This window comes from Chanodichthys erythropterus, chromosome 24, assembly GCF_024489055.1.
Source record: "Chanodichthys erythropterus isolate Z2021 chromosome 24, ASM2448905v1, whole genome shotgun sequence".
Taxonomy (NCBI): domain Eukaryota; kingdom Metazoa; phylum Chordata; class Actinopteri; order Cypriniformes; family Xenocyprididae; genus Chanodichthys; species Chanodichthys erythropterus.
In genome coordinates this window covers 4,232,501-4,257,301 of record NC_090244.1, presented here as the reverse complement: position 1 = coordinate 4,257,301, position 24,801 = coordinate 4,232,501, and the positions used below count along the sequence as shown (strand labels likewise).

Sequence of the window (24,801 nt, the reverse complement as noted above, 5' to 3'; positions counted from 1 at the left end):
CCGGGGTGCTTCAAACATCGGTCAATCCGGACGACGCTCATGTCCTCCGGGCCGAAGTCATGTCGTTGCTGGAAAAAGGAGCTGTGGAAATGGTTCCTCCGTCAGAGAGCGAGACAGGCTTTTACAGCCGCTACTTTCTGGTCCCCAAAAAGGATGGCGGTCTCAGACCCATCCTAGACCTCAGGCTTTTGAATCACTCCCTCATGAGACGGAAGTTCAAAATGCTGACGCTGAAGCAGATCCTCGCGCACATTTGCCCCGAGGACTGGTTCTGCTCGCTGGACCTGAAGGATGCGTATTTTCACATCCAGATAGCCCCCGTCACAGACGATTCTTGAGATTCGCATACGAAGGGGTGGCATACCAATATACGGTCCTGCCCTTCGGGCTGTCTCTGGCTCCCCGCACTTTCACCAAGTGCATGGACGCGGCGCTTTCCCCTCTGAGACAGATGGGAATCCGGGTTCTGAATTACCTCGACGACTGGCTCATCTTAGCCCGTTCGCGAGACGAGCTGGAACGCCACAGATCCGTGCTCCTCAGCCATCTACAATGCCTGGGTCTCAGGGTCAACTTAGCCAAGAGCTCGCTATGCCCCACTCAACGAATTTCGTTTCTGGGAGCAGTTTTCGACTCGGTCCGTATGACGGCAGTAGTCTCGCCAGAGCGCGCCCTGGCAATTCAGCAGCTCACGGCATCTGTCACGAACAAAGCCTATCTCCCTCTGAAGTTTTTCCAGAGGCTGCTAGGGCTGATGGCTTCCGCCTCCCCGGTGCTGCAGCTAGGCCTTCTTCGGATGCGGCCTCTTCAGTACTGGTTGAAGTTCCGGGTTCCTCCCAGCGCATGGCGGCACGGCCGCCTATGTCTCAAGGTCAATCGGGCCTGTCTTCTAGCCCTGAAACCTTGGATGGATCCAGTATGGTTCCAACGCGGAGTCCCCTTACAGGCGGTCTCACGGAGGACGGTGCTCTCAACAGAGACGCCTCCAACTTGGGCTGGGGCGCTGTGTGCGAGGGCAGACCGGCCTTCGGCTCGTGGAGCCACGAGGAAAGCCATCTACACATCAACTGTCTAGAGATGCTAGCAGTGATGAAAGCCCTTCAGTTCTTTCAGGCTTACTTGACGGGACGTCATGTTCTAGTTCGGTCAGACAGTATGACGGTGGTGTCATACCTGAACCACCAAGGCGGTCTTTCGTCCAGCCGCTTATGCGCTCTGGCGAAACGACTGCTGGAATGGGCTCTTCCGAGGCTTCAGTCGCTCAGAGCGACTCATGTTCCTGGCAGGAACAATCTGGGTGCGGACATGTTGTCACGGAGCAACATCCCCTCCGACGAGTGGATGCTCCACCCCCAAGTGGTCCTCACGATCTGGGAGTTCTTCGGGAAGGCAGGAGGTAGACCTCTTCGCCTCAGAAGACAACTCTCATTACCCAACATTTTTCTCGAAGGAAGTAGATGCTCTGGCCCACACATGGCCCAGCACGCTCCTTTATGCTTTCCCTCCGATCGCACTGATCCCCCAGGTCATCAGGCGTATCAGAGAAGACCAGCACAGAGTCCTTCTGGTGGCCCCGCTCTGGAGGAACCAGGTTTGGTCCTCAGAGCTATTCAGGCTCTCTCTAAGAGCCCCGTGGCCGATTCCCCTGAGACGGGACCTCCTCTCTCAGGCAAACAGAACAATCTGGCACCCACAGCCGCAGCTCTGGGCTCTGCACCTCTGGTCCCTCGATGGGAGCCGACTAGCCTCCCCGAGGACGTCCTAAATACCATTTCTCAGGCTAGAGCCCCATCTACGAGGCGCCTCTACGACCAGAAGTGGTCAGTCTTTGTTGATTGGTGTTCAACACGCAACATAGACCCTGTGGAGAGTGACGTATCTTCCATACTGTCTTTCCTCCAAGAACGCTTGGAAATGGGGCGCTCCCTTCCACGCTTAAGGTTTACGTAGCAGCCATTGCAGCGTTCAACGCTCCTATTGCTGGCCAATCGGTGGGACGAAACGGGCTCGTGATCCGTTTTTTGAGAGGTGCTAGGCGTTTGAATCCTCCTCGCCCTCTCACTATTCCCTCCTGGGACCTCTCGTTGGTCCTCAGGGCCTTGAAAGGAGCCCCATTTGAACCAATGGGTTCAGCCGACCTCAGGCCCCTAACACTAAAAACCGCTCTGCTACTAGCACTAGCATCGGTAAAGCGTGTTGGCGATTTGCAGGCCCTCTCTGTGAACCCTGCATGCCTCGAATTCGGGCCTGGTGACTCTAAGGTCGTTCTGAAACCTAGGCATGGCTACGTCCCTAAAGTGCTCTCAACTCCGTTTAGAGCTCAGGTCATCTCGCTCTCTGCTCTTCCTCCCTCGGCGGACGAACCAGAGCTGCAGCTACTCTGCCCAGTCAGGGCATTGAGGACCTACATAGACCGATCACAGTCTTTCAGACTGTCGGATCAGCTCTTTGTTTGTTTTGGCGGCCGCACCAAAGGGTCTCCGGTCTCGAAACAACGCATTTCCCGTTGGATAGTGGATGCTATTAACCTGTGCTACTCCTCACTGGGCACTAATTGCCCCATAGGAGTCAGGGCCCACTCCACTAGAGGAATGGCTTCCTCGTGGGCTTGGTCCAACGGAGTTTCCATCCAAGACATCTGTGAGGCGGCCGGCTGGTCTTCGCCGTCCACCTTTGTCAGGTTCTATCACCTCGATGTCCCGACCTTACAAGCTCGGGTCCTGTCGGTGTGATTAGCGGCTTCCAACAGGTCCCGCTTCACGCCACCATAGGAAGTATCTTCCTTCAGTGTAACCATGGGTTCGGTTAGGCTTTGCCTCCGCTTGTCCTTTTTGCCCCCCTCTGGGTGGCCAAATGCAAGCTATATCGTTCCCAGCCGTGGCACGGCGTGGTTGAATTCGTTCCCCATACGCAGTACGAGTGAAGTATCGAAAGGGGAACGTACTCGGTTACTAACGTAACCTCGGTTCCCTGAGATACGGAACGAGTACTGCGTCACTTGCCGTGCCACGAGGCTGCGGCTCAGGGTCGTCGCTTCAGTCGATTGACACTGAAATCCTATGGCGAAACGCCTGCTTATATAGCCCTATACCCCGCCCATTTCGGCGGGAATATTCGCGCGCTTTGTCGCCATAGGCCGCGCAGCTATGCCGCGCCGCCATTGGTTCAACAACTTGTCTATGAGTGAACCAATGACGGTGCAGTTACACTGCGTTATTGAAAAAGGCTTCAGCAGCGGGGAAAAAGGGAGACCTTTCCCCATACGCAGTACTCGTTCCGTATCTCAGGGAACCGAGGTTACGTTAGTAACCGAGTACGGTATGTGTGTCATAAATCAGACAGTGCGAGTCCAGGGAACTATTTTAAACTTCCTGAGCAACCGGCAAAATGTGATAAGAATAAAAATAAGACATAGCTGAGATGAGAGGAACAGATGGGGAATGAAAAGAAAGAGTCCAGTGTAAAGAATTCCTGGAGTCAAACAGTGAGAGATGACACCTGTAGCATAAACACACTGACTCAATCATTCCCTCTCTTCCCGTGTCTTTCAGATATCTGGCACAAGAAGGCGAATGGACTGAGATCCCAAATCCACAAAACCAAAAAGTCTCTGAGAAATCTGCAAAGACGTGCACACTGACGCCTTAAACACACACACACACACACGCTGAAGAAGTACAGGGACCCAGATAAATGGCTGACAAACAGATCAGGTGAGTTTTAAAGTCAAGCATCCCTGGAGTTAGACCTTTTGAACCCCACAACACCTAGCAACCACATAACATCATAGCAATGTGCATAGAACCACTTAGATCACCTTAGCAACTGCATAGTAATGCCTTAGCAACCACCCACAACACCCTAGCAACCACATAACCTTATAGCAACAAGATAACAACCAGTCAGAACACCTTAGCAACTGCATAGTAATGTCCTAGCAACCACCCACATCACCCTAGCAACCACATAACCTTATAGCAATGTGATAACAGACACTCAGAACACCTTAGCAACTGCATAGTAATGCCCTAGCAACCACCCACAACACCCTAGGAACCACATAACCTTATAGCAACAAGATGACAACCAGTCAGAACACCTTAGCAACTCCATAGTAATGCCCTAGCAACCACCCACGTCACCATAGGAACCACATAACCTTGTAGCAATGTGATAACAGACACTCAGAACACCTTAGCAACTGCATAGTAATGCCCTAGCAACCACCCACATCACCCTAGGAATCACATAACCTTAGCAATGTGATAACAGACACTCAGAACACCTTAGCAACTGCATAGTAATGCCCTAGCAACCACCCACATCACCCTAGGAACCACATAACCTTATAGCAATGTGATAACAGACACTCAGAACACCTTAGCAACTCCATAGTAATGCCCTAGCAACCACCCACATCACCCTAGGAATCACATAACCTTAGCAATGTGATAACAGACACTCAGAACACCTTAGCAACTGCATAGTAATGCCCTAGCAACCACCCACATCACCCTAGGAATCACATAACCTTAGCAATGTGATAACAGACACTCAGAACACCTTAGCAACTGCATAGTAATGCCCTAGCAACCACCCACATCACCCTAGGAACCACATAACCTTGTAGCATCATAACAACCACTCAGAACACCTTAGCAACTGCATAGTAATGCCCTAGCAACCACCCACAACACCCTAGGAACCACATAACCTTGTAGCATCATAACAACCACTCAGAACACCTTAGCAACTGCATAGTAATGCTCTAGCAACCACCCACATCACCCTAGCAACCACATAACCTTATAGCAACAAGATAACAACCAGTCAGAACACCTTAGCAACTGCATAGTAATGCCCTATCAAACACCCACATCACCCTAGGAACCACATAACCTTAGCAATGTGATAACAGACACTCAGAACACCTTAGCAACTGCATAATAATGCCCTTGCAACCACCCACAACACCCAAGGAACCACATAACCCTATAGCAACAAGATAACAACCAGTCAGAACACCTTAGCAACTGCATAGTAATGCCCTATCAACCACCCACATCACCCTAGGAACCACATAATCTTAGTAATGTGATAACAGACACTCAGAACACATTAGCAACTGCATAGTAATGCCCTAGCAATGCCCTAGCAACCACCCACAACACCTTAGGAACCACACAACCTTAGCAATGTGATAACAGACACTCAGAACACCCTAGCAACTGCATAATAATAAGGCCTTAGCAACCACCCACAACACCCTAGGAACCACATAACCTTGTAGCATCATAACAACCACTCAGAACACCTTAGCAACTGCATAGTAATGTCCTAGCAACCACCCACAACACCCAAGGAACCACATAACTTTATAACAACAAGATAATAGCCAGTCAGAACACCTTAGAAACTGCATAATAATGCCCTAGCAACCACCCACATCACCCTAGGAATCACATAACCTTAGCAATGTGATAACAGACACTCAGAACACCCTAGCAACTGCATAATAATGCCTTAGCAACCACCCACAACACCCTAGGAACCACTTAATCTTAGCAATGTGATAACAGACACTCAGAACACCTTAGCAACTCCATAGTAATGCCCTAGCAACCACCCACATCACCCTAGGAACCACATAACCTTATAGCAATGTGATAACAGACACTCAGAACACCTTAGCAACTCCATAGTAATGCCCTAGCAACCACCCACATCACCCTAGGAATCACATAACCTTAGCAATGTGATAACAGACACTCAGAACACCATAGCAACTGCATTATAATGCCTTAGCAACCACCCACAACACCCTAGGAACCACATAACCTTGTAGCATCATAACAACCACTCAGAGCACCTTAGCAACTGCATAGTAATGCCCTAGCAACGACCCACAACACCCTAGGAACCACATAACCTTGTAGCATCATAACAACCACTCAGAACACCTTAGCAACTGCATAGTAATGCTCTAGCAACCACCCACATCACCCTAGCAACCACATAACCTTATAGCAACAAGATAACAACCAGTCAGAACACCTTAGCAACTGCATAGTAATGCCCTATCAAACACCCACATCACCCTAGGAACCACATAACCTTAGCAATGTGATAACAGACACTCAGAATACATTAGCAACTGCATAATAATGCCCTAGCAACCACCCACAACACCCAAGGAACCACATAACCCTATAGCAACAAGATAACAACCAGTCAGAACACCTTAGCAACTGCATAGTAATGCCCTAGCAACCACCCAGAACACCTTAGGAACCACATAATCTTAGTAATGTGATAACAGACACTCAGAACACCTTAGCAACTGCATAGTAATGCCCTAGCAACCACCCACAACACCTTAGGAACCACATAATCTTAGTAATGTGATAACAGACACTCAGAACACCATAGCAACTCCATAGTAATGCCCTAGCAACCACCCACAACACCTTAGGAACCACATAATCTTAGTAATGTGATAACAGACACTCAGAACACCTTAGCAACTGCATAGTAATGTCCTAGCAACCACCCACAACACCCTAGGAACCACTTAATCTTAGCAATGTGATAACAGACACTCAGAACACCTTAGCAACTGCATAGTAATGTCCTAGCAACCACCCACAACACCTTAGGAACCACATAATCTTAGTAATGTCATAACAGACACTCAGAACACCCTAGAAACTGCATAATAATGCCCTAGCAACCACCCACATCACCCTAGGAACCACATAATCTTAGTAATGTGATAACAGACACTCAGAACACCATAGCAACTCCATAGTAATGCCCTAGCAACCACGCACAACACCTTAGGAACCACATAATCTTAGTAATGTGATAACAGACACTCAGAACACCTTAGCAACTGCATAGTAATGTCCTAGCAACCACCCACAACACCCTAGGAACCACTTAATCTTAGCAATGTGATAACAGACACTCAGAACACCTTAGCAACTGCATAGTAATGCCCCAGCAACCACCTACAACACCTTAGGAACCACATAACCTTATAGCATGATAGATGATAACCGGTCAGAACACCCTAGCAACTCCATATTAATGCCATGGCAACCACCTAAAATTACTTTTTGTAATTTACTTTTTGTAATTGTGTTTTTTATGTCTCATCTCCTCTCATTGTTTGCTCCAGTTTGCCTGCCAAGCTAATAAACGGCGGTGTGGCCGGACTGATCGGTGTTACCTGCGTGTTTCCCATCGATCTGGCCAAGACTCGCCTTCAGAACCAGCAGAATGGATCCCGTCTCTATACCAGCATGTAAGTGTTCAAACAGACGATTCGAATCATATAGAAGATTCAGTTCATCAGGTTTGATATGTGCATCAAATATTGTGCTCTGCAGGTCAGACTGCCTTATTAAGACCATCCGGTCGGAGGGATACTTCGGCATGTACAGAGGTAAGTGCTACATGTGACTAGTTAACTTTCCGCCAGTGCTGTCAAATCGATTAATCGCGATTAATCACATTTAACATAAAAGTTTGTAAATCTATTTTGAGAGTGAAGGTGTAACTGAAAATGAATGTTTTCTCTCTCTCAGGTGCTGCGGTGAACTTAACTCTTGTCACTCCAGAAAAAGCCATCAAGCTGGCAGCAAATGATTTCTTCAGATTTCACCTCTCTAAAGACGGGTGAGACACAAACACACACACACACACACACAGTAAATACACAAATCAATATAAACATGATGACTAGTATTTGGAGCTGACTGTGCCCATTCACACACTCTGACACATCATCATCTGCTCTGACACACTGGCTGTTTTCATTCCCAGCCTTGAACACATCCACAAACACAGCGTTCCTCTCTTCTCTATGGTATCAATATGGTATTTAACCAGCAACCATGGTACACATCAAAATACTGTGGTATTACCATCTAACACGGCCACAGTAGTGACATACCGACACTGTCAAACATCTCAATCAATTCAGCACACAGGATTACATTGCCCGACCGACATTAATATTACATAGGGGTTGAAGCACACAGACAATACCCACAATGCCCTGCTCGGCCGCGTCTCCATGGTGACCGAAAACGGCACCGGTGAATTATTGACCACCGCTGTGGAGTCAAAGTGTGAATTATTAACGGCCCTCAGTGTGTGCTGATAATGAGCGAGGTCGCTGATCGCACGCTTCATCTCTCTCATCCCACAGGCAGAAGCTCACTCTGCTGCGAGAGATGCTGGCCGGCTGCGGGGCGGGAACATGCCAGGTCAGTATGCAAACACACGCATCTGTGCAATCTATCTGACGCTTGAGCCTCCGTTAATAGATGTTTTATTCACGTCTGCACACAGATGATTCAGCAGATCACTGTGTCTGTAATGGCCTGAGAGACAAACACAGATGCATTAAGGGTACAAACACACTCCCGTTAATCTCATCTGCCACAAACAGCCTTTGTTGAGCACATTCACCTGAAGCAGGTGCTTCAGAACCAGATCTGCCAAATCATTTTCATGACATTCGGTTCCTTGAACGCACATTAAAGGGTTAGGTCACCCAAAAATGAAAATTCTGTCATTAATTACTCACCCTCATGTCGTTCCACACCTATAAGAGCTTCATTAATCTTCAGAACACAAATTAAGATATTTTTGTTGAAATCCGATGGCTCCGTGAGGCCTGCATAGGGAGCAATGACATTTCCTCTCTCAGGATCCATAAAAGTACTAAAAACATATTTAAATCAGTTCATGTGAGTACAGTGGTTCAATATTAATATTATAAAGCGATAAGAATATTTTTTGGTGCGGCAAAAAACAAAATAACGACTTATAAAGTGATGGCCGATTTCAAAACTACTTCAGGAAGCTGCAGATTTGGCCACAGGTTCTTCTGACTTGTTAGGAAGGTTTCCATTCATATATTTTTAGGAAAAGTTTTAGATATTGCATTAAAAAAAGCTGTAGGGAAACCTAAAGATGTGAATAAAATGTCCAAAATGCGCATAAAACATGTATTCTCGTTCGAGGCAGTGTTATTTTAGTATTATTTATATTCTATTATAGCATCTAACATAAAGTTTGTATAAATATTTGTGTGTGTGTGTGTGTGTAATATATATATATATATATATATTACACACATATAATATATTTACAAAATTTTGTTAGATGTGATTAATCGCGTTAAATCGTTTTGACAGCACTAGTATTATTGATTTATTTTTGAATAAGCACTTCATTCTTATATTTTTTTTAGTTTTCATTGTAATTTTAGTAATTTTGTTGTATTTTTTTCAATTTTATTGCTTTTTTAAAAAAGTGTGTATTATTCGTGTTATTAACAAATATTTAAAAAATATTAAATATTATATTAAATATTAAAAAATTTGTATTATTATTATTTTTTTATTTGTATTTATTTATGTTTATGTTCTTATATTTTTAATTTTAAGTTTTTCATCTAATATTTTTATTTAATTTTTTTAGATTTCTCTCTTTGTAATTTATTATTTCATTTAAATAAATAAATAAATAAATATATATATATATATATATATATATATATATAATTTATATATTTAATATTTTTATTAATTTTTTATTATTTTATTTATTTACTATTTTATTTATTTTTAAATATAAACAATTTATTATTTAATTTAAATAAAGAAATATATATAATTTATATATTTAATATAAATATATTTTAATATATAATATTTTATTATTTTATTTAATTTAAATATAAAATATAATTTATTATTACATTTACATATATATAAATATATAATTTATATAATTAATATTAATTAATATTATTTTATTTATTTTTAAATATAAAAATATAATTTATTATTTAATTTACGTATATATATATATATATATATATATATATATATATATATATATATATATATATATATATATATATATATATATATATATATATATATATATATTTTATATTTAATATTAATTAATATAATTTCATTTATTTTTAAATATAAAAATAAAAAGTAAATTGTTGTTATACAACAAATTCATACAAAACAAAATATATACATATATTAAATATATTATATTAAAATATATATTTGAAAAAATTAAATCCTCAGCTCAGATGCAAATGTAATGAATCCAGAACATATTTAAACATCCAAAGTACTTTAATTTAGCATTGCTGTGCTAAGCATTGCGTTGCGTTCCACTATTGACAGCTTTCTTGACTGACATAGTGATCCAGTCATGTGACAGAGGTGATCAGCTTCCTGTTGTCAATGAACAGGTTTATAACCATGTCAGATTAAATGATGGGATTACAGCAGACTCTAGATTAAGATTGACATGTGATATACACACAAATAATCCCATCAGATAGTGCAGAGTCAGGTTTGTGGTGACCAGCAAACGGACAGTATAACCCTCTTACTGTCCACCTACAAACCCCTTCAGATTTGATTAAAGCGTCATCGGCTCTGCAGTGAGCACACATAAACACTTCCCCGAGTCGACTGATGTCGCTTCATGTTTATGTTAATCAACACTTTGCTGAACTATATGAACCACTTTTGATTTGGTCCAGTAAGCAAACACCTAGAAATGTGCTAAAAACACCTGGAAACACTTTAGCAACCACCTTTAACCAGGCGAGTTTTCACATATTTCTTCAGAAAATATGGCTTGCAGAGGCTGTTTTATGAACCCATTTGAACCTCAGCATGTAGGAGGAAATGCTAATTGTATGTTTTTGTATGTGGTTGTTCTTTTCTGAGATAGTATAGCATAAAGTACAGGCTTTCAGACGTCAGAAGCTCCGATAGGCTAAATTATGGTAAGCTAAAGAGAGCCATGAGTGTAAAATTAACAATGTTTAACAATTCACAACTGGCTTTAGGTGTCAAATCTGTGACTTCTAACTCTTGGCCCTTTAAATGAGCTCAAGGTTTCCTCTAAGCTTGTTTTGTGTTGCAGGTCATCGTTACAACGCCGATGGAGATGCTGAAGATTCAGCTGCAAGATGCCGGAAGAATCGGTAAGAATCTAGACTATGAAAGAGGAAGGAATGAAGGGAGGTGAAGTGAGAAATGAAGACGAGACAGAGAAGAGAGATGAAGCACTGCCACCTTGTGGTCACACTGTTCTTCTGTCTGTACATCAGGACTATTAGTGTCAGATTTGACATCACTGAGCGATACATTGGCTATTATTTGTATTTCACTTTTATAAAAGAGTCTGCTAAATGAATCATTTCATTTATTACAGAGCAGAGGTTTTTAGTGCTGTACTGGGAAGGCTAAATGTGTCTGTTGTAAAAAGTCATTGTCAGCAATAATATATAAATATATTATTCAGCACCGCTGAATACTATTTATTCAGTGTGTTAAATATTATATCTATATTTTTAAAATACTGAATATTTTTTTCTATTTTTTTAATACTGAATATTAAGTCATTGTCAGTGGTACTGAATATTGTTTAAATACAGATTTATTCCTCCAGTATTAATATTAAATTGGTCATTTTCAATTTTAAAATATTGAATAAATATTTTCTATATGAGTTTTTCTTTTTTTTTTTAAATAATTGATATTAAATATTTTTTCAATATTATTTGTTCCTTTTTTTAAATACTGAATATTAAGTCATCAGTACTGAATCTTATTATTTATTTAGTATATTAAAATTATATTGATTCTCTTCAATGTTAATTTTTTCTTACTGAATATTAAATATTTTATAAATTGTTATTTCTATTTTTTTTTTTTAAATACTGAATAACAAGTCATTGTCATCAGTACTGAATCGTAATCTTAAAATAGTCAGTATTATTTATTTAGTATATTCAATTATTAATTATTTTGTTTTTTTAATGCTAATTTTTGCTATTTTTAAAATATTGAATAAAAATAAATATTAAAATAAATATGAAATATTTTCTATAATAGTAAATATTTTTCAATATTTTTTCCTTTATAAAATACTGAATATTAAATATTTTATCATAATTAGTTATTTCTATTTTTTTAGAATACTGAATACTTTAAAATATTGATTCTCCCATTATATTAATATCAAATTGATTAATTTAAATATTGTTTTTTTTCTATTTTTAAAATATTAAATAAAATAAATATTAAATATAAAATATTTTCTATTAGTTTTTCTATTTTTAAGTACTAGATATTAAATATTTTTTTCAATATTATTTGTTCCTTTTTTAAATACTGAATATTAAGTCATTGCCATCAGTAATTAATCTTATTTATTTAGTATATTGAAAATTATATTGATTTTCTTCAATGTTAATTTTTCCTTACTGAATATTAAATATTTTATCAATTATAAGTTATTTCTGTTTTTTTTTAAAATACTGAATAAGAAGTCATTATCATCAGTACTGAATCTTATTTAAAATAGTCAGTATTATTTATTTAGTATATTAAATTATTAATTATATTGTTTTTTAATGTTAATTTTTCCTATTTTTAAAATATTGAATAAAAATAAATATTAAAATAAATATGAAATATTTTCTATATTTGTTTTTCTATTTTTAAATACTTGATATTAAATAGTAAATATTTTTCAATATTTTATAAAATACTGAATATTAAATATTTTATCATAATTAGTTATTTCTATTTTTTTTTGAATACTGACTATTTTTAAATACAGATTCTCCCATTATATTAATATCAAATTGATTAATTTAAATATTGTTTTTTTCTATTTTTAAAATATTAAATAAAATAAATATTAAATATAAAATATTTTCTATTAGTTTTTCTATTTTTAAGTACTAGATATTAAATATTTTTTCAATATTATTTGTTCCTTTTTTAAATACTGAATATTAAGTCATTGTCATCAGTACTGAATCTTATTATTTATTTAGTATATTAAAAATTATATATTTTTTTCTTTAATGTTTTTTAAAATATGTTATGTTGTGTGTGTGCAGCGGCTCAGAGGAAGCTCACGCCTCAGGCTGTGACCCCGGGGGGGCCGGTGGAGATGAAGTCCCCCACAGCTATGCAACTCACCAGAGAACTACTGAAGGAAAAGGGCATCGCGGGTCTTTACAAGGGCCTGGGAGCCACGCTGCTCAGGTGGGGAAAAACACATGCAGATATCACACAATCAGAGACAGAGGGCGCAGCGCGGCTATTTCAGGTGTGTGTTTCCCTCTCTTCAGGGATGTCCCGTTTTCTATCATTTATTTCCCTCTGTTTGCTAATCTGAATAATCTGGGGAAGAAAAACGCTGACGGTCCCGCTCCCTTCTACGTCTCTTTCGTATCCGGCTGTGCCGCGGGCAGCACGGCCGCGGTCGCCGTCAACCCTGTAGATGGTACGTTTCTCTAGCTGAAATAATGATGATGTTCTTACAGTGTGTTTAAATTATTCCTGGTGTCCTGTTGCTCTGTTCCAAAACCTAGAGAGCGCCTGTATAGGAAGATTTCTGAAACACACCCGATGCAAACGCTCTACTGAAAACTTTATTCCTTTTTAATTCGCTTCAGCCTAATTTTTCAGGAAAGGGAATCCGAGAATGCCCTGTGCTGAGATCAGTTATCAGTCATTTAGAACTGAAAATATAAATAAAAATGTATATTAAAAAATTGTTTAAAATATTACTATTAAAACATTCAAGTTTTTCAGTTTTTAATACTGAACATTAAATATTCTATATTTTTCTATATTTTCCCTTATTTTAAAAACTGAATATTACATATTTGTTTTAATATTAGTTTAGTTTTATTTTTTAAATACTGAATATTTAATATTTTTGTATTAGTTTTGTCTCTTTTTTATTATTGAATATTAAATTTTGATAAAAAATTAATTATATAAATCAAATATAATTTTTTTCTGTGTGTTTTTAAATACTGAATATTACTAATTTAGTATATTAAATATGGTATTGTTTTTTTTCTATATTAGTTTTGTCTATTTTAAAAAATATATTATTATTTCAATATTTTTGAAAATAGTTTTATATTATAATTTATTATATTTTATTATATACTATATATTATAATTTATTATATTTTATATTATAATTTATTATAATTACAATATTTTTATTTATAATTTATTACTAACATAGATATTATATTATTAAAATATCAGTAATATATATATATATATATGTAATATATGTTTTTATTACTGAATATTAAATAATGAATAATATTTATTTTTTTCCATTTTTAAATACTGAATATTTCTTCAATATTTATTTTTAAATTTTACATTTTTTGTCTATTTTTAAATAGTCAATATTAAATATTATTCCCTGTCCTTTTTAATATTGAACATTTTAATATATTTTGTCAATTTTTATTACTGAATATTAAATATTGAATATTTTTATAATATTTAATACTGAATATTATTAATCCAGTATATCAAATATGGTATTGTTTTTTTTTCTATATTAGTTTTGTCTATTTTTAAAAAATATATTATTATTTCAATATTTATTTTATTTTTTACATATATATATATATATTATATGTTTTTATTACTGAATATTAAATAATGAATAATATTTTTTTCTATTTTTAAATACTGAATATTTCTTCAATATTTATTTTTAAATTTTAAATTTGTCTATTTTTCAATAGTGAATATTAAATATTATTCCCTAGCCTTTTTTTAATATTGAACATTTTTAATATATTTTGTCAATTTTTATTACTGAATATTGAATATTTTTAATTTTTTTAAACTACTGAGTATTAAATAGTAAAAAAAAAAAAAAATATTATATATATATATTTAAATACTATAATATTTATATTAAATACTTGTTTTTCAAAATGTGTTTGTCCATATTAAACTTATTTTTCAATATTTAAGTTTTTCTATTTTTTATATACTGAATATTAAATATTCAAGGTCAAGGTCAATATTTGTTTTTAAATGTTTTAAATACTGAATATTAAACATTGAATATTTTTCATTTTTGTTTTGTCTATTTTTTAGATACTGACTTTTAAATATTAATGTTTTCTGAAAAAAAAAAATATATACAATTAAATTATATATATATAATGAAATACTATAATATTCATATTAAATACTTGTTTTTCAAAATTAGTTACTCCCATCATACACTAAAGTCAAACTCTATTAAAAACAATTTCAAGTCAATTCTCCCTTGAACTGAGTTACTGTTCACCTAGAGATCTCACACTAAGTATGCAGTACGCAGTGAAGCAGCTCACTATGTTCTGGAACAGAGCCTGTAATATGTTAGCAGAAACTGTTGTGCAAACATCTGTCGCAACTGACCATTGAACCGCTCGCGTGTGTTTCAGTGATAAAGACACGGCTGCAGTCGCTCACACGAGGAAGTCAAGAGGACACTTACAGCGGGGTGATGGACTGTATCAGGTCATTTGATTTTCATTGGCCAGTCAGGTCATCAGGTGACCTCATTTCATAGATATATCACTGATTACAGTACAACTTTGGGTTAAATAATGGCCTTTTTCCATCTGATCACAGGAAGATATTACGCAACGAAGGTCCCACTGCTTTCCTGAAGGGGGCGTACTGCCGAGCTCTCGTCATCGCGCCGCTCTTCGGCATCGCTCAGGTGGTCTACTTCCTCGGCGTAGGCGAATACATCTTGAGCCATCTTCCCAAACGGAACAACTAACCAATCATCCCGCTGCCTTTTCCCGACCCATTATGCACCGTTCCAGTCTGTTTCCCGCCCTTTCTCACAAGCCGTCATTATCCAAGGATCAAAGCGTACCCCGAAGCAGTCTGACTGGTTTTAATCGTTTGTTGTCGTGCCGTTTGTGTATTTTTATCTGAATGTGGTGGTTTTAATACAGAGCATCAAGTGAGGTTGTGTTTGCCAAGCTGCCTGTGTGTGTCTCGTCCGGTCTCACGCTGAGACCAAACCATATCCTTCATGAGAAGTTGTCGAGCCCTCGTCGTTTATCTCGAGACATTTGAAGCGTAAAATCAACGATCAATCGTGACACTTTGAATCGTGGAGCTCTTTTAATTATGTAGTAAAATATCAAGCTCTTTTTAATTGTCAATTTCCTGGAACAAGAGGCCGTGTAATGCTGATTAGGTTGCCGTCTTTCTTAGACCAACTCTGAATGCCTTTCCTCCGGGCTCAGGATGACCTTGAGGAAAAGTGTGGTAGTGTTTGTGTGCGTCACATATCCCTGGCTTACTGTGAGCACATCTTTGTGCCCTATCTAGGCTTTATTCAGCGTATGTTTCCGAATTACACGTCGGCTCCAGAGGTTAATTCAATTAATATTTCTCTGAAAAGCTGTGAGAGATGTTTCAGTGAATGGAAAATGTGAATTAGGCTTGAAAGCATCTCTCAAATTGGCCGAATCAAAATGGAAATGCCTCCAAACCATGGGCGTAGCGACCATTAAGACTTCTGGAAGGTTCGCACACTTTGGGAGATGATCATTATAGATTAAGAGATTGGTTTTGCATGGCCACAGCACAAGAGAAATTCTTCCTTGGCATATCCGACGCAAATCTGTTTCATTATTTGTAGTCAGAACAGCATTAAATACCATCTAAAAACTCATTTAAACCACCTTTGTAGGTAGTTTGAAGGCTAATTCAAACATTTTGCATATGCAAAGCAGTTTTTTTTATTATTTTTTAGGATGGGACACATATATAACATCATACAAACATTGACTGAGTAAGCAGTTATTTCCAGTGTGGTTATTTTTAACTTAAACCAGTGTTATTTTAGTATCATTGAGATACTATTATAGTTTTTATTAGCTGGTTGCTGAAATAAAATACATTTTTTGTATATTTTATTTTATTTTAGTTTAATGTTATTTCAAGTAACGAAAATGCCACCGGTGGGCCGTTTGCCGCTCTTTTTATTTATTGCCCTTTTTCATATTACGTATTTTAGTAATCATCATAAATTAGGTATCATTCGAAAGCTTACAAACTTGAAATCGGATGTTGCTTTACCATGGAAACTGTACTTTAATTTCTTTTCATTTATTTTAGCTACTTATATCGTCGGAAAGGTCTCCAAACTGTTTTGTGATGGAAGTGATATTTGGACAGAAATTTATCAATTTGTAACAGGAGAATGCGTAAAAAAAATGTCAGTGACATCTGGTGGCTATTTTTGGTACTGCGCCTAAACAAAATCTCATGGGAACTTTAATTTTTGTGATATCAACTTCAAATTTGGAACACAACTTGGTTAGACATATGGCTTCCATTTGATAGCAAAACAATATTTGATAAAATATACATTTTATATAAATTAAAAAATGTTTAGTACAGTAAATTTGATTTACAGTTAATTTAAACTTCCATAATTTTTTCATACTTTAACTTTTTCACTTCAGCAATAATAATGGATTGTGAATTTTCATGTCTATTCTCAAAAAGATACTTAAGGGTTAATTGTTATTTTAATTACAATAATTATTTTATAATAATAGCCCTGACTAAAACTATTAAAAACATTTTTTTTTAATTGGAATTAAGCTGAAATAAAATATAAATATTAGATGAAGAACTTGAATGAAATGAAAATTAGAAATGTTGCCTAAAATTACCAACTAAAAAATATACGGAAGAGGATTAGGGCCAAGCAATAATAAAAAAATAAAACCATCTCGAGATTAAAGTTGTTAAATTTCGAGAAAAAAGTCGAAATAAAATGTTGAGAATAAACTCGTTAAATTACGAGAAAAAACTCGTTAAATTTCTAGAAGAAAGTCGAGAAAAAAATTTGAGAACAAATTCGTTAAATTATGAGAAAAAAGTCGAGATAAAATGTTGAGAACAAATTCGTTAAATTATGAGAAAAAACTCGTTAAATTTCAAGAAAAAAGTCGAGATAAAATGTTGAGAACAAATTCGTTAAATTACGAGAAAAAAGTCGAGATAAAATGTTGAGAACAAATTCGTTAAATTACGAGAAAAAAGTCGAGATAAAATGTTGAGAATAAAGTCATTAAATTACGAGAAAAAAGTCGTTAAATTTCGAGAAAAAAGTCGAGATAAAATGTTGAGAACAAATTCGTTAAATTTCGAGAAAAAAAGTCAAGATAAAATGTTGAGAATAAAGTCATTAAATTACGAGAAAAAAGTCGTTAAATTTCGAGAAAAAAGTCGAGATAAAATGTTGAGAATAAACTCGTTAAATTATGAGAAAAAAGTTGTTAAATTACAAGAACAAATTCGTAAAATTATGAGAAAAATGTCGTTAAATTACGAGAACCAATTCGTTAAATTACGACTTTTTAATGACTTTTTAATGACTTTATTCCTATAATTTAATGAGTTTATTCTCAACATTTTATCTTGACTTTTTTCTCGAAATTGAACAACTTTAATCTCGAGATGGTTTTCTTTTTTTATTATTGCTTGGCCCTAATCCTCTTCCGTAGAAATACAACTTAAACCAAAATAAAATAAAACTCTTTAGAAATATAAAAAACTAATAAAAATGACAAAAACACATAACAAAATGACAAAAAATGTAATTAAATGAAAACTGAAAACTGAATTTAATTCAAAGTATTAATAAAAACTGTAATAGTATATACATAACACTGGTTCTTACATGCTTATGTACTAAATGAAACGTCATATCACCTAATTAATATTCACGAGCAAAGCGTTTCATATTGTGTCCCACCCACAGCAAACCAACTTTAGCTAGTTATAGATATCCCACTACAAAAAGTTCATCAAAGATCAGATTTTAGAAAGAATAACATGCCAGGTTAAAATTCCCAAAAAGCCAAAGTAACGTGCATATTGATTGTAAGCCCTGTCCGGCGAAGAATCTATGACGGGCGGGGCTATTGATTATGAATATTAACGCATCTGGCTGTTCCGCCTGGATCTGCAAGTGTAATTTAAATAGTCATTCCAGTTTTGTCGAGAAGCCGAAAAGCACATACGTTCCAGACTGGATCGAAGTCATATTTATTGATAATCCTGATTATCTAGATGTAAACACACTTATAGTATATCTCACTATATATTTGTATGGATAGTTTTATCAGTGTCTGATAGTTTGTGTGATCATTGTTGATTACCGTGTACTGTACATATGCAGATGATATTATGATTTTTGTTTTGTATACGATGGCTTATTTGCACACCTCCCCGATCCTTCTGTTTATGTTTTTTGGCATCTGGAAGAGTTAATATGCCAGTTTACACCGTTTGAGCCGGACCTGCAATGTATCAGTGTTGGAATCGTGAGCTTTAAGTTCATGTGTGCACTACCAAATCAACCAAACAAAAACCCAGGTTGTAGTTCTCGTTTACTTGACGCTGTTTGCTTTTATTGCGATTTGCAGCCCATTGTGAGAGTCGAAAACACAATGTTCTCGCTCACAATACGTGCTGTCGTGACATGATGTCGGCTAGAGCGAGATAAGCTTGCCTATGTGTGGAGTGAAGAGCGTTTTTGGCTCAGGCTGACAAACAATCGAGTCTGTTTTCTACTGCCAAATGATTCCAGAACAAACCCCTGCCTATATACCTCTGTCTCCTTTCCCAGCTTTAGCATTAGTTCACTGAATTCCTAAACTCGACGATAGTCCTGCAACTGAATGTACACTAGCGTTCAAAAGTTTGGGGTCAGTAAGATTTTTTTATTTTGAAAGGAATCAATACTTTTATTCAGTGAACGGATCATAAGTGACACTAAATACACTTAGAATGTTGCAAAAGTTTTTGATTTTTAACTATTTTTAATTAAATGCTGTCCTTTTGACAGTTTCACAAAAATATGAAGCAGCTCAACACTAGCTACGTTTACATGGACACTGTGAATCCGAACACTGGGCCCTATTTTAACGATCTAAGTGCACGGTCTAAATCGCACTTACCTTTCCGCACTTTGTTTTTACCTTCATGCAGACAATAATAATCTTTTACATTGTAATGTAATCCTCTTATTTTTAATATTTGTGTGCTTCTACGCGTTCCTGTGTGTGTAATACCCGCATATAGGTGCATATTACTAACACGCTCTTTAAATAACAAAAAAATATTGCATCATTGACTTTAGACCAGGTTTCAGTTGGTCAATGATGCAGTCTATTTCAGTTCCCTCAAAATAGCAATACGCCAACAATGCATCTGAACACACCTCTTTTTAAGACCAGCACGCCCATGCGTGCATAAATGGGCGCAAATGCATTTGCTATTTAAACAACGCGACGCAGGACGTTAAAATGATAACTGCTTTGGGCTGAAACTAGCAAAAAACACGCCGGGTGTACGTGATTGTAAAATTTAGCGATTGAGTCGATGTGTGCGTTTATATGTCACAAGCTTCTATTGAATGTTTTAGAAAAGGATTAAACCACCCCTTATAATCCGAAGGAAATTTCAGTTGGATTTCGCCAATTCACTGGTCAGGGCTTGACATTAACAATGACAACAAAAATATTTAATTTTATATATAATATATACATTTTTGTCTTTTAAAAAGGCATCTGAAATAATAAAATAAGTTTCAGTATTGATACATATCAATACTGAATTATATGAAACCTTTCCAATACTCATTTTCCGCAGAATAGATACACAGCTGTCGCTCTCTCATCTCTCCGACAGCGAGTCAACGCACAAACCCTCCTCCCCTCACTCATTTCATTTGCTCCGGATGAATATTGGTGTTACAGGGCTTGAATTTCAACATGGGATTGCTAAACTGAGTTCTTTTTCAATGCTTATTGCGCTTAAACAGTCAAATACACACAAAATAAGATCAAAATGGCGGTCTTGGCGAGTATTCACGTAAACGCAGTCAGTCATATTGTAAGTGAATGTAAACAGTTGAGAAAGGAAACGCATGTGTAACAGTATATTGGATCCGTGCGTCAGGTCTTAAAGTGACAGCAGCCTAATAATCCCGCTGCTAAATTATGAGATCATATTAAAAATATTTTTCCTCATGGCATCGATGTCAAAATTGTGCCCAGTGAAAATGCTGGGTGGCTAGTAACTTTGGAAAACCACTAGCCGCAGTGGCTGGTGAGCAAAAAAGTTACATTTTTTATTCCGACTGTCCAACTAGTCCGATTACAAACGGATTATTAGGGTCCATGTAAACACAGCTACTGATAACAATATGAAGCTGTTCAACAGCGTTAGGGAAGGTTACTTTTAAAAGTAATGCATTACATCAGGTTACACCCTGAAAAAGTAACTAATTATGTTATTTAGTTACTTTTTGTGGAAAGTAATCCGTTACGTTTTTTTTTTTGTATTCAATAACCTATATAACATAAACCTCATTTTCTTATAAAAACACATGTACAATGTTATATTCTGACCATTTCAAATATTTCCTGACCCGTAGAGTGAAAAGATATCTTAACATTACAGGTTACAAGTATTTTTATTATAAAAAAGTAACAAATATTAAAGTGATCATTTATATCGTAATGAGTTACATGAAAAAGTAATCTGATTACATAATGCAAGTTACTTGGACTGGAGTAATGATTCTGAAAATCACAGGAATAAATTACATTTTAATATATATTCACATAGAAAATAGTTATTTTAAATTATAATAATATATCACTGTTTTACAGTATTTTTGATCAAATAAATGCATTGGTGAGCAGAAGAGACTTATTTAAAAAATCTTACCGACCCCAAACACTCAGTGTACTCTAGAATATCACTAATTAATATAAAAATGACGCTAAGTATTCATTAGCTTGAGGTCAAGAGGGTTTTATGGTGCAAGTAAACATCTCTAGTCTCGGTGACAATGAGCTTTATGCCATTTAAAACTGTTCAGATGCTCTTATTTATTGTTTAAAGGTCATAGGTCGGACTTTAGAAGGTCAACACATGCATGACCCTTCTGACCGGTTACCTCACGCATTGTTAATTGTTGCAAATGGTATTAAAATGGAAGTAAGTTTTATGCCTAATTTGAATCTGACCTTAATGACCTTGTTTTGCCTTGTATTGGTTTTTCCTAAACATTCCAAAAGCTATCTTAAGATCTGTGATTATTTTCATTATTGTGATGATTGTTTTCTGTTGTTTTGCTTTGATTATGATGATTTTAGTTTTCTGAATTGTATTTTTCCAATCGTACCTCTGATTTCAATCATGTTTGATCATCTGTGAGCTGGTTGTGTTTGTGAACGGTCGTGTGAGGGGTCAATGGTGCGTCGTGCGTTTCTTTATCGTCGTTTATGTAACACTAAAGTGTGTTATTCACTCTCTCCCTCATTTTCACCATCTGTCCTTCTTCCTTTCCTTGTACTTGAAGGAATTAGACAGCAGGTGGCAAAAAACACCAAAAATAGCACTGATGGTTTTACAATCCAAGCACAAAAACAGATCTGGCACAAGCGCAATACTCACACGGCCCTTTGATATCGTACAATATTCAATATACTAGACGACACATATTATAAGCAACGTATCGCCTGTTTGTTTCGGCAAACCAGAGAATGTATCTTTGAATCGTATAATCGATGTAAACTGATAGTATTCGATCTTATTTAGTAGTAAATTAGATGTTAGATATTTGTGATTTCGCTCTTCATGAAATGAAGAGTATATATAGAAGGACCAGCACATATTTATGCAATAATTAAGAAATTATCAAAATACATAAACACAGCTGAATCTCATGAAAACATGTTCTGGTCAAATTTTACCTCTTAAAAAAATAAAAAATGAGAGTATATGATATATTAAGAAAATTATTAATTTTTATTTATGTAAAAAAAAAATCTAATAATAATAATAAATGAAATTAATCTCATGACACTAAAGCAAAAAATAAATAAATTCTGTATTACAGTAACTGTCATGAAAATAATGTCAACGCAATTTTTTTAAAGGTTCTTAAAAAAAATCATAATTTTCAGTATTTAAAAAATAATTACAATTTTAATAAAAAAGAAAGATATTTATAGGTTCCTTTTAACATGTTTTACATTATTTTAATGGCAATAAAGCAAAAAAAAAAAAACTATTACAGTATCTTTCATGAAAATAATGTCACAATGCATTTTTTTTAGGATCCTTTAATATTGTGACATTCACGACAGTTACTGTAATACAGTTTTTTTTGCATTATTTTAATGAAAAAAATCATTTTACTTGCATTTATTTATTTTTTGAGATGAAATACGACCCAAACACGTTCTTTCTTGACATGTTTTCATGAGTTTCTCCTGTATTCTCCATGTGGTTCAATCATGCTGCTGTTGACCTGTAGAGTTATAGATAGAACCTCCTTCCTCCACAACGCCTTTGCTTTCCTCCTCTGCGAGGAAAAGTGCAATAACGCACTTTAACTACATACACAAAATGCACAATGTGGCCCTTCTGGAAGAAGTGTATGTCGAGGCCGAGTGAGTGTCGTGAGTCACATGTGTGAGACTGAAATATGCCAGATGTTTTAGACGTTGTTGCAGAAACCGAAGACACGCTGATCATGTTGAATTCCTTGTCACAGATTGTTGTTCAATAAAATGAATTTGTTCATAACAGTATTTTGTGCCTGCCTGAATGATGCAATCATTTTTTATAGAGTTATAAAAATCATCACTTTGCAGTTAAACGACTTAAAGCTGATCTTGCATTTTAATCCTTTAACTCAAACAATAAAACGGGCCATTTGAATTTGTTCATACATATTTTACACTTTAAAAAATTAGCTGATGATAAATGTTTACAATGAGATTCCAGTCATATGAGTGGTCGAGAAAACAGTTAATTTCATGCTAAAAGAGTAAAACTGTAACAATTTAATTTTAGTACATTTTTCATTTCACAGTCTTTAAGCACTCAAAGGATTAGTTCACTTTCAAATTCAAATTTCCTGATAATGTACTCACCCTCATGTCATCCAAGATGTTCATGTCTTTCTTTCTTCAGTCGAAAAGAAATGAAGGTTTTTGATGAAAACATTCCAGGATTTTTCTCCATATAGTGGACTTCAATGGAGCTCAAACGGTTGAAGGTCAAAATTACAGTTTCAGTGCAGCTTCAAAGAGCTTTAATGATCCCAGATGAGGAATAAGAGTCTTATCTAGAGAAATCATCGGTCATTTTCTAAAAAATTATGTAAAATTTGAGATGTTTTAACCATAAATGCTCATCTTGAACTAGCTCTCTTCTTCTCTATTAGAAATCCAGCAGTGTAGACACTGCTAAGTGTATTACTGCCCTCTACAGGTCAAGGTTTGAACTAAATTGTCGTATACAATATGCTAGTGCAAGTATATAACAATTAGTTCAAACTTTGACCTGTGGAGGGCAGTAATACACCTAGCAGTGTCTACACTAATAGAGAAGAAGAAGAAGAAGAGCTAGTTCAAAATGAGCATTTATGGTTAAAATGTATATAATTTTTTCTCTTTTTTTTAGAAAATGAGCGATGATTTCTCTAGATAAGACCCTTATTTCTCGTCTGGGATCAAATAGAATGCTTTGAAGCTGCACTGAAATTGTCATTTTGACCTTCAACCGTTTGGGCTCCATTGAAGTCCACTATATGGAGAAAAATCCTGGAATGTTTTCATAAAAAACCTTAATTTCTTTTCGACTGAAGAAAGAAAGACATGAATCTTGGATGACATGGGGGTGAGTAAATTATCAGGAAATTTTAATTTGAAAGTGAACAAATCCTTTAAAATGCTGTTTTCTCAAGGTCGTTTAGTTTGTGCAGTACTCACCCTGGCCGCTGGATGTCGCTGTGGTGCTGAGCTAAATCATTTTCTTGCTGTAGAATATATGAATTACTTGATTC

General features: G+C 36.0%; 1 protein-coding gene across 2 annotated transcripts in view; it reads left to right on the top strand.

The window, feature by feature from the left end:
- Positions 1-23,680, top strand: part of slc25a22a (solute carrier family 25 member 22a) — a 36,392-nt gene extending 12,712 nt beyond the window's left edge. For both annotated transcript variants that reach the window (XM_067378943.1, XM_067378944.1), the window contains 10 exons: positions 3,552-3,713; positions 7,181-7,306; positions 7,392-7,447; positions 7,590-7,680; positions 8,216-8,273; positions 10,981-11,041; positions 12,971-13,118; positions 13,205-13,359; positions 15,335-15,410; positions 15,525-23,680. In XM_067378943.1, the coding sequence (XP_067235044.1) occupies positions 3,694-3,713; positions 7,181-7,306; positions 7,392-7,447; positions 7,590-7,680; positions 8,216-8,273; positions 10,981-11,041; positions 12,971-13,118; positions 13,205-13,359; positions 15,335-15,410; positions 15,525-15,678 (945 nt within the window). In that variant the 5' untranslated portion in view covers positions 3,552-3,693 and the 3' untranslated portion in view covers positions 15,679-23,680. The remainder of the gene's footprint in view (positions 1-3,551; positions 3,714-7,180; positions 7,307-7,391; positions 7,448-7,589; positions 7,681-8,215; positions 8,274-10,980; positions 11,042-12,970; positions 13,119-13,204; positions 13,360-15,334; positions 15,411-15,524) is intronic.
- The last annotated feature ends 1,121 nt before the right edge of the window (positions 23,681-24,801 follow it).